This window comes from Urocampus carinirostris, chromosome 10, assembly GCF_059441175.1.
Source record: "Urocampus carinirostris isolate Australia breed hairy pipefish chromosome 10, RoL_Ucar_1.0, whole genome shotgun sequence".
NCBI classification, from domain to species: Eukaryota; Metazoa; Chordata; class Actinopteri; order Syngnathiformes; family Syngnathidae; genus Urocampus; species Urocampus carinirostris.
The window spans coordinates 30,747,870-30,762,275 of NC_142358.1; the positions used below are offsets into that span (position 1 = coordinate 30,747,870).

The 14,406-nt window shown below is 39.6% G+C and overlaps 1 protein-coding gene across 1 annotated transcript in view; it reads left to right on the top strand.

Moving 5' to 3' along the window:
• Positions 1-14,406, top strand: part of si (sucrase-isomaltase) — a 126,246-nt gene that overhangs the window by 20,653 nt on the left and 91,187 nt on the right. Inside the window, exons 8-13 of the mRNA XM_088346169.1 lie at positions 3,439-3,538; positions 3,651-3,763; positions 3,932-4,057; positions 7,767-7,898; positions 8,218-8,337; positions 12,556-12,669. Coding sequence (XP_088202295.1) covers positions 3,439-3,538; positions 3,651-3,763; positions 3,932-4,057; positions 7,767-7,898; positions 8,218-8,337; positions 12,556-12,669 — 705 coding nt within the window. The remainder of the gene's footprint in view (positions 1-3,438; positions 3,539-3,650; positions 3,764-3,931; positions 4,058-7,766; positions 7,899-8,217; positions 8,338-12,555; positions 12,670-14,406) is intronic.

Below are 14,406 nucleotides of genomic sequence, written 5' to 3' on the forward strand. Positions count from 1 at the left end.
TGTTTGTCAGGTAATCAGTATGTCAGACAATTTGCCCGACAGCTTTGCGCCTTTTTACGTTATTAATAGTAATTAATACATATACTGTATATATATCTCATTTCATCTCATTAGCTACACCGCTTATCCTCAGTAGGGTCGCGGGGGTGCTGGAGCCCATCCCAGCAATCATCGGGCAGTGGGCAGGGGACACCCTGAACTGGTTGCCAGCCAATCGCAGGGCACACGGGGACAGACAACTCACTCACAACCTAAGGACAATTTGGACCGACCAATTCACCTGAAATGCATGTTTTTGGAATGTGGGAGGAAACCGGAGTGCCCGGAGGAAACCCACGCAAGCACGGGGAGAACATACAAACTCCACACAGGAAGTCCGGTAGCTGGATTTGAACCCATGACCTCAGAACTGTGCCGCACACGCGCTAACCACTGCGCCACCGTGCTGCCCCTGTATATATATATATATATATATATATATATATATATATATATATATATATATATATATATATATATATATATATATATATATATATATATATATATATATATATATATATATACAAATATAGAGATTTTTTTTTAAATGGGTAGGAGTTTTTAATGGGAGAAAAACATAAAAACACACAAATCGGTAGTGTTAGTGAGTATGTCTACTACTTGATTAGGAAAAAAAATAGTGTATATGAAAAAAAATACTAATCTGCTGCCACCTACTGACATGGATACATACTAGTTACTAAGCTGATCACTGTAAGAAAGAAAATACAGTAAGCAATGGCATGCTTTTTTGCAAAGATAGAATTCGGTGATTAGTGTGTACTAGATAGTGTGTACTATTTAGCGCCTTGTAGTGGTGAAAAACAGGCGTTAAAAAATGCATTTCTTTTCAGCAAAAATACACGAACTATTATATAAGTGTGCACTTTTTAAAATACTCATTGGTGGAGACGTTTGTACTTATGAGGGTCACCTGCAGGGAGTTGACATATTTGCTGGCCATCTTGCTGCTAAGGTTATCCTTTTAAAAGCAAAACCTTCTTTTTTCCCTGTTGTCTTCTTTTTTTGCCTCTTTTCTTATCCATTTTTTACATTTTTTTTAATGTTCTTCTTTCCTTTTCTTTTTTTTTATTTAGACATTTTTAACTTTGTCATGTTTTTTTCTCTTTGACCTTGTTTCATCTTCTTTTTTCTCTTTAAAATTTAGTTTTTTTTTTGTGTTTCCTTTCATTTTTCAGTTTGTCATCTTTCTGTTCTTATTTAATCATTTCACTTTATCTTTTGTTCTTCTTTTTTTCTTTCTGTTTTCCATTTTTTCTGGCTTTTCCTTCTTCCTTTCGCTTCTTCTTTTTATTTCCATTTTCCAATTCTTCTGTTCTAGATTTTCCAGTTTCATTCTATATATATTTTTCCTGTTTTTCCTTTATTTTTCATTTTTTGTTTCTTCTCTTTTTTTCTCTGTCATTCACAAACAAAAAGCTGAGCATTTTGGCCTCTTTGTGTCTACGTAGTCTGTATTTCTCCTCAAGTTTTTTTTTTCGTTCTTTGTTTCGCTACAACGTGGTTCCCGCATAGCTTATTAATAAACAACTTCGTGTCTAACCTATTCACATAATTGCCGATGCAGAGACCGCAATATCAGACGTTGCACAGAATAACAAAATAACGTTTGCACTCACAGGACTTTACTGAAAATGGTGTGAATCGCAGACTGCCGCCCTGAAATACACCATTAAAACAATGAAATCACATCCTCAATATTTATGTCGCAGACTTTCATCCGGTAGCATGTTGGTGTCGAGAGATGAGAAGTTTGTTGCCGGCAAGTAGATGTTTGATCTGACTTTCCAACTGTGAGTCAAGTTTTTTTTCGGGGGTCTGACATACTTTGCTGAGGGAATCCTTCTGCTTCTCATTTGTTACCCAAAGTATTTATTTTCTAACGGCATAACAGCTTAACTGCAATATTCCACACACCATACCCAAGTAAAATGATGGCGTGAACATAAAAACACAGCGACAAGCTCTGGTTTTCACACCTAGGCTTTCAGTTACAGTCTGAATTTGCTATGGGTTGCTTGCGAATGAATCGGCTTTAGGAGCTGAGTCTAGTAAGTGATTTTTCCTACTTTATATGTAAGGAATCAGGTGGAGGAGAGGTGATTAGGACTTACTAATCCCGGCCCTCGTCCCGCGCCCTGTTCTATTTGACAGCGGCCTATGCCGCCAACGGAATATGCAATCCACTTTTGTAATCACATCCAAAATAAAAATAAATGAAAATCTGTTAACTGAGAGAAATGAACATTGGATGATAAAAAAGTCAGTGAGAGAGAAGCCTGGCCCAACCCAACCCAAACCTAATGATTTACATTTTTAGGCCCTCCCTTAGGCTGGCTAAGAGCGTACCCCTAGGCTAAAAGTGGCGGACAAAACCTTTTCTCGCTTTGGAGTTGTCTAACCTTTCTTAATAATGTCGAGCTTTTCTCGAAACATCCGTCCTGAAAATGGTTTTGACAGTAAATTTGCGACCACGTCAATTTTATTTCCATTGTGGGTTGACAAAAATACTATTAAATCATTGTTGTGAAGCTTGTACTCTTCAAGTTTAATGGCTGCTGGCGTTATCACTTTGGGGTACTGCCCTCTAGCCAGTCATGGTTTGTCAAGTCCCTGATGTTTCCTTATGCCTATCAGGAATCTTGGAATCTGATTGGCTGAACTAACAGCTTTATCAAAGACTTTTGTTGCGGTACACAGCCCTCAGGATTTTTGTGACGGCTCCTGGGCAGAGTTCTGACCCTAGCAACAAGTAATGGCTGAAATTAAACTGGTTAAATGCTTAAATATGAAAGCACTCATCTGGAAACAGAACAACCACAGGACAGCAATTACAGAAAGCTGACAGACGATTTTGAGTTATTTAATAAGTATTCCTGGACAAAATATAATTCAAATCACATGATTTGGGCATTTTTTAGGCCAGCAGAGAAGGTAATTTAAGTCCCTAACAGCCCACTACTGTGACAACATATTACTGTTTTTAATCCAAAACACAGTATTAAAAATGTGTCTACTACGCAGCACAGCAGCGCAGTGGTTGGCACATGCAGCCAGTTCTTAGGTCATGGGATCGAACCTTCCTGTGTGGATTTTGCATCTTCTCCCTGTGCTTTCATGGGTTTCCTCCAGGAACGCTGGTTTCCTCCCACATTTCAAAAACATGCATGATAAGTAGCTGGTCCAAATTGTCCCTAGATGTGAATGAGCTGTAAACCAGTTCAGGGTGTCCCTTGCCCTCTGCCTGAAGATAGCTGGGATGGGCTCCAGTGCCTCCGCGTCCCTACTGAGGATAACCAGTGCAGATAATGGATGGATGGATAAATGAGTTTACTTCTATTTTTTTTTACTGTTTACCACACTTTCTCTTTTTAGGGAACACACAATCTTTATGGACACTATCCTTTCTTCACGTGTCTGGAAGACCATAGCGGGAAGTCTTTCGGCGTCTTCTTGATGAACAGCAATGCAATGGGTAAAAACAAAGATATACAGTCAACAACATAACTGTTTTACAGATGAATGGGTATTTCGGGAAATTGACATGACACTAACACATGTGTTTACTGCACGGTGTCCGTTTTCAGAGGTGACTTTGCAACCTGCACCCGCGGTGACTTTTAGAACAATTGGTGGAATTCTTGACTTCTACATTCTTTTTGGAGATACACCTGAACAAGTGGTGCAGGAGTTTCTTGAGGTGAGACATGCCTGGGAAATTAATAGCATCATCTCGTGATAAACCATTAGAAAATTGCATGTTTAACATAAACATTCTATTCCTTATGTTAACATGATCTGCATTTCTTAATATAATAAGGTTACCTGCACAGGTGACTTGATGACTTACTCTGTTCTTCTATTTCAGCTTATTGGCAAGCCTGTCATTCCGCCCTACTGGTCACTGGGATTTCAGCTTTCCAGGTGGGACTATGGTAGCTTGAGTGAGGTGAAGAAAACAGTGGAGAGGAATCGCGCAGTGGACCTCCCATATGTAAGAATGTTTTCTGTAATAAGAATAGTATTTGTTCCATACTATACAGACAAAGGACAAATGTATACAATTAATTATACAACAAAAAGTAATACAATACAGTAAAAAAAAACATTAGCCCACTCGACATTAGCCAATATAGTAGTTTTTGTTTTGGCATTGTGGCAGCTGTCGTGACCCCGATATGTGCAATACCTTAATTATAAGTAGTCTACTCATTTTTTGACACGTGACCAATGTTTCCGTGTTAAGCAAAGTCACTCTTGGATTCACAATGGCCAGACTATCGCAATGAATGCATCTAATAATTTGGCAGGACTGTTTTTTTTTAGATATTTGCCTTCCCTCGCTTAGGATGCAATGTTTAGGGTTAAACCAGTTTGGGTTCTTCTGATAAATGAGTATTTTAAATGTATGGTGTTTTGGCATAACACCACCAATTAGGTTAAAAAGAAAAACATTTTTTGTTTTTATAAATTAGACTTGCATATAAATCATAGTTGTTTCAACCAACGGTTGTGGAAAAAAATGATTTTGTCAATCCCTGATTGTGCAATTATCTTATGTAAACCAATATGAGAAGTGGGTGACTGCCATCTTTAAGACATAGAACGAGAGCTGTCTGGTGAATTTGTTTGCACATTGTGGTGAAAAAACGTAGTTGGTCCCTTTGATTTTCCTGGTTAATAGGGACCAGTCAAAGTGTAAAAGTAGCATCGCAACTTTGTAAAAGCCCCTGAAGATTACGTCATTACTGATTGAAAGTTCACTACTGTTACAATTTAACAATTATTGATCTACAAATAATACACAGCACATTATTAAATGAATAAATAAAGTTAAATAAATGTCCTTTTCTTTTTTTTTTAGGCGTTATACAAAAGCAAAACAAAATCGAAACACAGCAATTTAGAGAGTGTCCGGCTAGCTTCGCTCTAGCGTTGGGTGTACTCGGATGAAAACAGATGTCCACGATGAATGTAGCGGTTTCCCTCAAGTTGATGCTTGAAACCATCCTTTTCATGGCTAATAGACCTGGCGTTGGCATGATACAGAGTCCGCAGCAGTGGCTTTGAAGATTGTTTGCCTAGCCTTTAGCAGTATGCCAGACCAGTAGCACTGCTCTTGCCTTCTCCCAGGCGCTTTTGGAACCCAATAATAATCCACGAATCACCCGATGGTGATCACAATTCCATTGTGCTTTTCTCACTTTCCTTAGACTCCAATTTAATTCATATATTTTCAATGCAACGAGAGGCTAAAACTTGCGGTCGCGGATTGTGTATGTGGCAGCGCCTGCCAGCTGTTGGCCTGGTGTTAACTGGTAGTCAATCAGAGTCGTGAACACAGACAGTCACACCCACACAACAGAGTCCTCGCCCTAATCCGTCCCTGTGGGTTGCTGTCTAAAAGAACACAATGCACGATACAATGCTATTAATGACAATAAAGACAAAATCAATTCAGTTCAAAATTTGCAAAAGAGTGAACCAGCAATAAATGAAGTGCTAAGTAGTGAGTGGTCTATGTATACCCTTTATTGGCAATGGCAGAAGTCAAGCGTTTTCTGTAAGTCAATTCCCAATGCAATACTCCTATAAAATAGTTATGTTTTGGGGTTACCGTTGGGCACTATAAACTATTAATACCTTCCGAGAGACTTTTCAATGGGCTTGAGATCAGGAGACAGGCTAGGTCACTCCAGGACATTGAAATGCATCTAATGACGCCAAGCCTTTGTTGCACGGGCATTGTGTTTGGGATTATAGTCATGCTAAAAGATCCAGCCTTCAAGGTTCTTGCCAATGGAAGGTTTTCGCACAAAAGCTCCTTCTAACTAATATTTTGCAGAGCGCTGCAAAAAAAGCTTCCGTATCACAGATGTTCATCACTTTTCTTTAGAAAAAGAAGACAGAAATAGAATCAAATTATTGAAAGTCAGAGTATGGAATTTCATCAAAGGATGCAAGCACAAGCATTGAAACCTAAGAAGCTGAAAGTGTGTCTGAGCTTGTGTGGGCATTTTTCAGAAAATGTTATCAAAACAACACCTTAACAACCTGTGTTCCACTTCAACAGTTTCTACAGCGGCACTCAGTTCAGCAGGCCTGACATGCAATACTTTGTGGGAATGCATGATACGTAGGTGGAAGCTGTACAGTACTTGGATAGACAGTTGACTGAGAGCAATGGCCTTTAGTGTCAATGGATTTCAGCTTTCTGCAAAACAACAGAACACCCTCGGAGCATTATTCGGGTTTAAACACCGGAGCACCGTTTTTCCATGTTTAAGTGAATGTTAATGCTTATCAAATATTATTCAGAGGTGTTATTTTTGTCATCCCATTACTTCTGATCAAAATATGACCTCTCCCTTCATCTTTGGTTCTCGATAAATACCAGTTTTGGAAGACATTTTCGTAGATGCCACATCTTATTTGCACAAGGGACAGAAATCACATCTGAAAATAGGTTTTCAAATGCCATTGTCAAGGAAATGTAATAATATTAACCTTTATACTTCATAACCTCATAAAACTGTATCACAACAGCAGTGTTTTGTAAGAATCTCTACCAATCAGGCTATTGTCTGATTACCAAATATGAGTCACTGATTATGTTTATTCATTTATTTATTTTTATTGTCATTACAAAGGTTATGGTGTTTCAAATCATGCATTTACAATCTGTTGGCTGAAACGTGCTTTATATATACATTTTAAGTGATTGGTTCATATGCATTTCAAGATGATGACATATCAAATATAACAGTTTTTTTTTTATTATACGACTGATTAATTATATCTCTAATCTCGTGTATTAGAGGGTGGTACGTTGGCTTACTGGTAGGCAGGTCTCTCTAACAGTTCAGAGGTCCTGTTCAATTCCAGCTACTCGTCTCTCTGTTTTTCTCTGGGTACTCCGGTTTCCTTCCACATCCTGAATATATTTGCCAGTCAAAATTGTCCATAGGAAGTGTGAGTTATTAGTGACCAGTTCTGGCTGTCCCTTACCCATGGCCTGCAGTCAGTTGAGGAGGGTTCCAGAAGCTATGTAACCCCTGTGAGAACATGCAGCTAGAAAATGAATGAATGTGTTAATACAAAGTTGATCATCAGTTGCACATGTATTTCCAACAAATTAAGAATCACAAAATAGGGATTTACTCTCCTAGAAGTCACATCTAGTACTGGTTTACATTTTTACAGGAGCAGTAGAAGTCGCCTTATCTGACTCAGATACAGAACTCTCATCACCTGGTCGCCATTGTTTTTCTGTGTAAACCCCCAATCCGCTCTTCAGAGATGAACCTGCTCTTGGAGTTTACAGGGGGCGACGTGTGACAGTTTGAAACTAAATCACTGAGGGAAAAAATACTTTGTTCTAAAATTTAAATGATCATTTTGTGTTATATGCATTGCATCACCTGTGACGTTTATATGGTTGGTTGGTGTGTTGGTTTGATAGTTGGTTGATTGGGTGGATCCCTTAACCACTAGAGTCGTAGGGGCCAAATATCCTGCAGTGCGTATTGGACAAGTACAGCCGGGTGGTGCCCATCCCTCCCCAGGCCAACATGTCCACCCGGTCTACAAACAAGGACCTATATAAAACATGTTGGCGATGACACGACATCCATTGCTTTTTTTTTTTTTTTTTTTTTAGCTATCATAAACTTTGATATATTTATGACATTTTTATCGTGCAGGAAATCCAGTACACAGACATCGACTACATGGAGGAAAAGAAAGACTTCACATACGACAAAGTCAAGTTCAGTGAGCTGCCTCAGTTTGCTGACTACCTTCACGAGAAAGGACAGAAATACATCCTCATTTTGGTGCGGAATATTTCAGTAAAAAATATCTAAAAGAACATCATATAGATCAGAAAAGGAGAAAAGTGCTCATTACAAGACACCTGTCAATGCTTTTTTTTGAGTCAAAATCATTTGCGTTACAAAGGCCAAATTACTTGGATAAATTATTATTTAGAAAAGATAACACCCCATGTTGGCTATCAAATATGAAATTCAATAACAGTAATAGAAGCCTGACTTGTTATTCAAGTTATACATTTTCACATGACGTTTTTACCCGTTTTCTTCCTGTTTTCTTAGTAAAAGTTTGATTTTGAAATGTGTTTCTCATGTGTACCAGGATCCTGCTATTGCCACCAGCAAAAGACTTGGAGGTCTACCATATGAATCCTTTGATCGGGGAAACCAAAAGAAAGCCTGGGTCACCGAAAAGGACGGAGAAACTCCATTATTGGGAGAGGTGAACAAACATATAATTGTGAACATAAAAAAAAATATATTTATTTGCATACACAGGCCGCACCTGACTATAAGCCATATGTACCCAGATTGAAACTTGATATATTTATAAAGAAATATGGTACACAGGAATATTTTTGATAATATACTGTTCCCTCACCCCTTAATGTTCCAACAGCCCGCCGGTGGGCCGCCGGACTTTTGATACACAAATGCCACAACACTTGATCTCTTGAGATTCAGAATATGATTTCAAAATACAAAATATTCAGTGAAACATCACCATCAGTCTAAAACAAGATACCCAAAAAACTATAACGCTGGTGTAAGTCACCAGCACGTCCCCTGGTCGTCTGTTGTTGTTGTTCATATGTTATATAACCTCATTCATTGCCAGACATTTCTTTTGAATGAGAAGTGTGGGTACCAGGTATTTTTTAACCTTTTTGACTCATTTTTGAAAAAGTATAAGCATTTGAAAGGAAAGCCTGAAGCTTTCATTAGGAAAAAAAAGCATATTACTAGATGTTCAACACATTTTTTTGAAAACACTTGTTTCCAAAAAACTGAGAAAAACGCCTTTTTTGTTAAAGGATACTATTCAAGGCAGAACCTTTACAATGGCGTGTTTTTTTTTTTTTTTTTTGCATTAGTGGTACCTCCAATATCTAAAAATTGTGTTCCATTAACGCAAGAGCACATTGTGATCAAAATAACATTTTATTGCAAGAACACTGAACTTATGCATGAATGATGGATCAACTGTACGATAACTTTTCAGCGCCGGATATTTCCGGTGACGTGATCACACAATTTTGGTCACTCGGGGGCCGCTTACATGAATGAATACGAGGAAGTGAGGGATCCTCGATGTGTTGACAATGATCTAGGCAAAGTCATCCCTGCCATTTAGTGGTTATTTATTCTCCTAAAAAAAATCCCAGAGGCAAAGTCTTTGGATTGTTTTTCATAAAATACTACACAAATAATTGTATTTTTATGTTTTGGAACTCAGGGACAAAGCTTCTAAAAACATGTATATGCCATGGCAACACATGAGTGAAATTTGCAGAAAGCCTTGTTTAGGATATCAACATTGTATGGTTTTCTATAAAAATGTGAATTGTATTCATAAAACATGCATTTCAGGTGAATTGGCCGGTCAAAATTGTCCCTAGGTGTGAATGAGCGAGTGAGTTGTCTGTCCCGTGTGCCCTGCGATTGGCTGGCAACCAGTTCAGGGTGTCCCCTGCCCACTGCCCGGAGATGGCTGGGATGGGCTCCAGCCCCCCGCGACCCTAATGAGGATAAGCGGTACGGCTGATGAGATGAGATGCTTCAAAGGGCAATACTGGACTGAGTCGTTCATTACACATATTCCAATTTGTATCGAGATTAATAGATGGACAATAGTGGTGTTTACATTTAAGCTTCTTCCTTCAATAGTAGGTCATCTATCAAGCAAGTGTATTTGTGTGTATCCTAATGACTGTACGACTAGTTTGTCCCAATTTCCATCAAACTATACAAGGCCCTAATGGAAGTTCAAGCCCCTTGTGAGCTATTTCCTCCCCTCGCCTCCGTTCTCCCGCATAGCTTGTTTTTAAAAGGCTTATACCCGCTGTGAAGGTTGCATGTGTGAGGGATAAACTTCTGTTGCTCCGATGCTTTTACAGCCTTGTTTTGATTATGTACACGATTAGGCCCCTTCCCACTGTTAATCGCCTTTTCATGCTGCTTATAATAGGTCAAACATATGCATTGATTCCACATTAGTATTTAATCTTAAAATGTTCCACATCACGACATCACAGATTAAGCGTGGAGAGAGGGAGAGATTGAGGGAGAGAGCAGAACAGCACTTGATAAAGAATTGAGCTTTTGACTCTGTAAATTGCACACTGCTGCTATTTTATTTTAACCGCGCAAGCTTGAACGTATAAGTAGATTTCCAGTTTTTTTTTTGTTCTTATTAAAATATGCCTTTGTTCGTCTTTCTATGAAAGCAAAAGACCTATTTTACATTTTGGGGGAGGAGATGGAGACTGATTCTGTCAGAATTTCAAAATAGACGCCAAAACTGTCTTAGATAAACTGCAAATAGTTTTTTTATAAATATGTATATTTCTCAACTGGTGAGTGTTATTTTCCATTCAACCATTATTTTCCGCTTTCCCGGGGTCCGTGCAGCAGCCTCAGAAGGGAAGCCCAGACCTCCCTGTCCCCGGCCACTTCATCCGGCTCATCTGATAGGATTCCAAGGCATTTCAAGCCTACAAAAGTAGTCTCTCCAGTGTGTCCCGAGGCCTCCCACCGGCCTGAGGGAGTCTTTATCAGATGCCCGAGCCACCTCATCTGGCATCTCTTAACACGGGAGAGGGACTCTTCACCGAGTCAGTCCCAGATGACCGAGCTTTTCACCCTTCTTTGAGGGAGAGCCCTTTACTTTTCGGAGGCTACAGCAACAGGAACATGATGGCTGAAGGTCCTTGCCTCTTGCTGTTGAGACAGGAAACCAGGGCGCAACCAAGGTTCTTTATTTGAGGGGCTTTCTCAGAGGGGCTCTCTCCCTGCCGCCAGGACAGGAAACCAGGGTGTGGCCTAGGGGCCTTTTGTTTGCCGCCAAGGCAGGGAAACAGCCTCTGGGATAGGGATAGGAGAGCATACACCTGGGTATTTCGCTCAATTTATAGAACATTTAGCGTATTTGAGTCATGTTTTCCTTTTTAACAAAAAGTTCTTACAAAAAAGAAAAAACTGTATTCCTAATGTAAGCAAAATATTCTCATTTACTAAATAGGACGTTGTTTTGCTGATTTTCAGTATTTTTCCTCATCAGCAAATAATCATATCTAGCAGGTGGTAGAACAACGCCATCACTTTAGATTGGTAATTCAAAATTGTTTTGAAATTTCATCGGCAGAATGATTTTCTCATTTTATAAATAAATCAGTCACCTGTGCCTGCTTCTTTGGCACCAACTGCCTCGGACTCTGATTGGCTGTCTGTCCCTATTTAAACCCAGTCCTATCCGTCCCCTTTTGTCAGTCCGTCTGCGAGCCTCAGTTTACACTAGGCAAGCCTATTTTGACCCTGACTCCCACCTGTTTTTTGCTCCCGTCTGTTACCCGGCTTTGACCCCTTTTTGATCCTGACCAAGTCTACTCTCCTCTCCTGGCTTACGACTCATTTCCGACTCCGATCACGTTTTTGCTCTCCTGTCCCGGCTACTGACCCGTTTTTCTATGACCAACACCGCCATTGCTCGCCACGGAAGTCCCACTTCCGCGTTCAGAGCGACCTGGTTCCCGCACCCAGCGATCACCGGATCGTGGGTGCAACCTTTTATTTTCTTCCAATAAAACTGAGAGAAATGTAACGCATGTGGGTCCCGTTTTCGTTCTGGTCCTGAAAGATATTTTGTATTTACAACAACGCAATCCTACTTTTTCATAGAAAATTGTTCAGCTATAAAAATCTGTTTAAAATGACTGTTTCTTTTGTTGGAACCCATTATTATGTTATCATGGTGTGATACTTTATTTTCTTTCTTTACTAAAATCAGAGATCACACTCTTAAATAAGAAAACGTTTATACCTCCCTCTTGATAATATTTTCTACGGTGCAGTTTTTGTGAGACAGTTGACCTTTACAACAGCTTAATCTTACGTTTCCCCACTAAAACTTGTATAAAAAAATCAAAATAAAGGGTTTATATTAAAGTTTGATACACTTGTACACATAAAAAACACCCTTACATTTTAGACCACCTGCCAAAAACTTCAGCCAGAAAGTAAAAAGTAAGAGTACTTACGTATGCAAAGGTGATTCATGCCGCTCTATCCTGGAGCTGATTTTATTGGTCAAGGAATTCAAAACAAAAAAGAGCCAACCTTGAGCTTCTTCCCGCGCAAGGATATTTCTCTCAAAACATAATGGCTCGCACAAATCAAGAAGCAAAATTGCTTTCATTCCGAGTAGATCAATCGTTTTCCATGCTACATGGTACACAGGATAACCTAGATCACATGGTCACATCTCAGGAGCTCAAATGCTTTATCGATTTCTCCTCTCAGCAGGGTCCTTCCCTGGATTCTTTTGCTTGGCTACTTTCAACCTTCTATTTTTTAAACCGTTTTGACACATTCTATGCTGTGTTTTTTTTCTCCTTTTTTGTTAAGAGAGATATAATAAAACTAAATCTCTGCCTCTCCTCAGGTATGGCCAGGAGAGACTGTGTTTCCAGACTACACAAGCGAGGGATGCATCGATTGGTGGGCTGATGAGTATGTGAGATTCTCCAAGGAGATCAAACATGATGCCCTCTGGATAGTGAGTCTGATTTAAAAGCCCTAGTATTATCAATGTTTTTTTGTGATTAATTATCTATCAAATCTATAATTACTATATTTACCTATCATGTTTGTTTTAGTAAACATAATTTAGTTTAAATATTGCTTTTACCCACTGTACTTAATCCACTTTAAACTAAATACAATTCCAGATATACACTTAAATCCGTCTGAAAATAAAAAAAAATACCATGAATGTTAAATTGTTGAAAGAAGGCCAACCAATTTGAATTATAATTCAATTATTTCAACACAACAATCGACTATTTATGTGATTGTTCAGTCATAGATGTCCTTAATAAATTATGACTTGAAAACATATTTTCGGCCAAATTATTTCAGATCAGTTTTTTAAAAAATCGAATGTGCTTAACCATCTGGCAACACATGTTCCAATCCCTAATAAAATACATATTTAGAGGCAGTTTAAACATATTCACTTTTTTATTAGCATAACATACATTGAGGTTTATATTTTCCAAGATAAAAACCTATATCTTGGTGCTTTCATTACTATATTGAATACTAGACAGTCAAAACATATCATTGGTAACCATAAAGTTTTATTTTGAGCTGTACTTTAGAGAATTTTCAAACAAGTGGAGCCAAGTATCCGTCAATAGGGTTGGGGCGTATTCAGTAACAGTCCTAAGTAGTAATACTGGTGTGTAATGAAAACATAACATTCTTTAAACCCCAAATAAAGTGTCAAATTATTAAGTTACTATCTATCTACCCTGGTCATATCCCCCAGGAGGGGTGACCGACAGCAAGACAAACACATACAAAAAAAAAATACAAAAAAAAATAAACATTCATCAAAATTATGTCCAAAATTAGGTGAAAATAAGGTATGGGTAATTATTATTTAAGATTAGCCCTTCAGCTAAAAGGTGGTTGTCATGATTACCCAAGTGGAGCCACCTGGGGTAATCAGGTGGCGCGCTGGAATGTGCTTCCTGATTGGTTAATGCTCCCTTTTTAAACGCTTTACGCGGAGAACTCTTGGTCGGAGGATTACTTTTTACCTCGTTTGACTCGCTTGATTTTCCTGTGTATTTTTGACTTGTTTACCTGATTCTGCCTGCTTCCGTTCCACGCTACGATCTTCTCTTCAGTCCCGGTAAACTCGACCTGCTTCCGTCCCACGCTACGATTGGCTACGTGTCCCAAAGCTGTCTTCACGGCGTTGCTGCTGACGTTCGACGGTCATCGCGTCTCCCGCTAACCCTGTACGCTTCCCCAAATAAAGACTTGTTACGAACGCTCTGGGGTCCCCTGCTCTGTTCTGGTCCTCCCTGACAGAATCCTCCGACCAGAATGGACCCCGCGTTCGTACATTTGCCCCCTGACCACTATGAAAGCCTGAATCAGCAGCTCAATTCCACTTCAGAATGTGCAGTTCGGCAAGTCCTTTCCGACGTGGCAAAATTGGCTAAGGCACCTCCGGCCGTATGACTGCGCAATGACTCCCATGCCTGCCTGTTCGACTCCCATGCCTGCCTGTTCGACTCCCATGCCTGCCTGTTTGAGTCCGACTCTTCTGAACCTGCCCGCCCTGAGTCCGACTCTTCTGAACCTGCCCGCCCTGAGTCCGACTCTTCTGAACCTGCCCGCCCTGAGTCCGACTCTTCTGAACCTGCCCGCCCTGAGTCCGAGTCTTCTGAACATGCCCGCCCTGAGTCCGAGTCTTCTGAATCCGACCCCCCTGATTTTC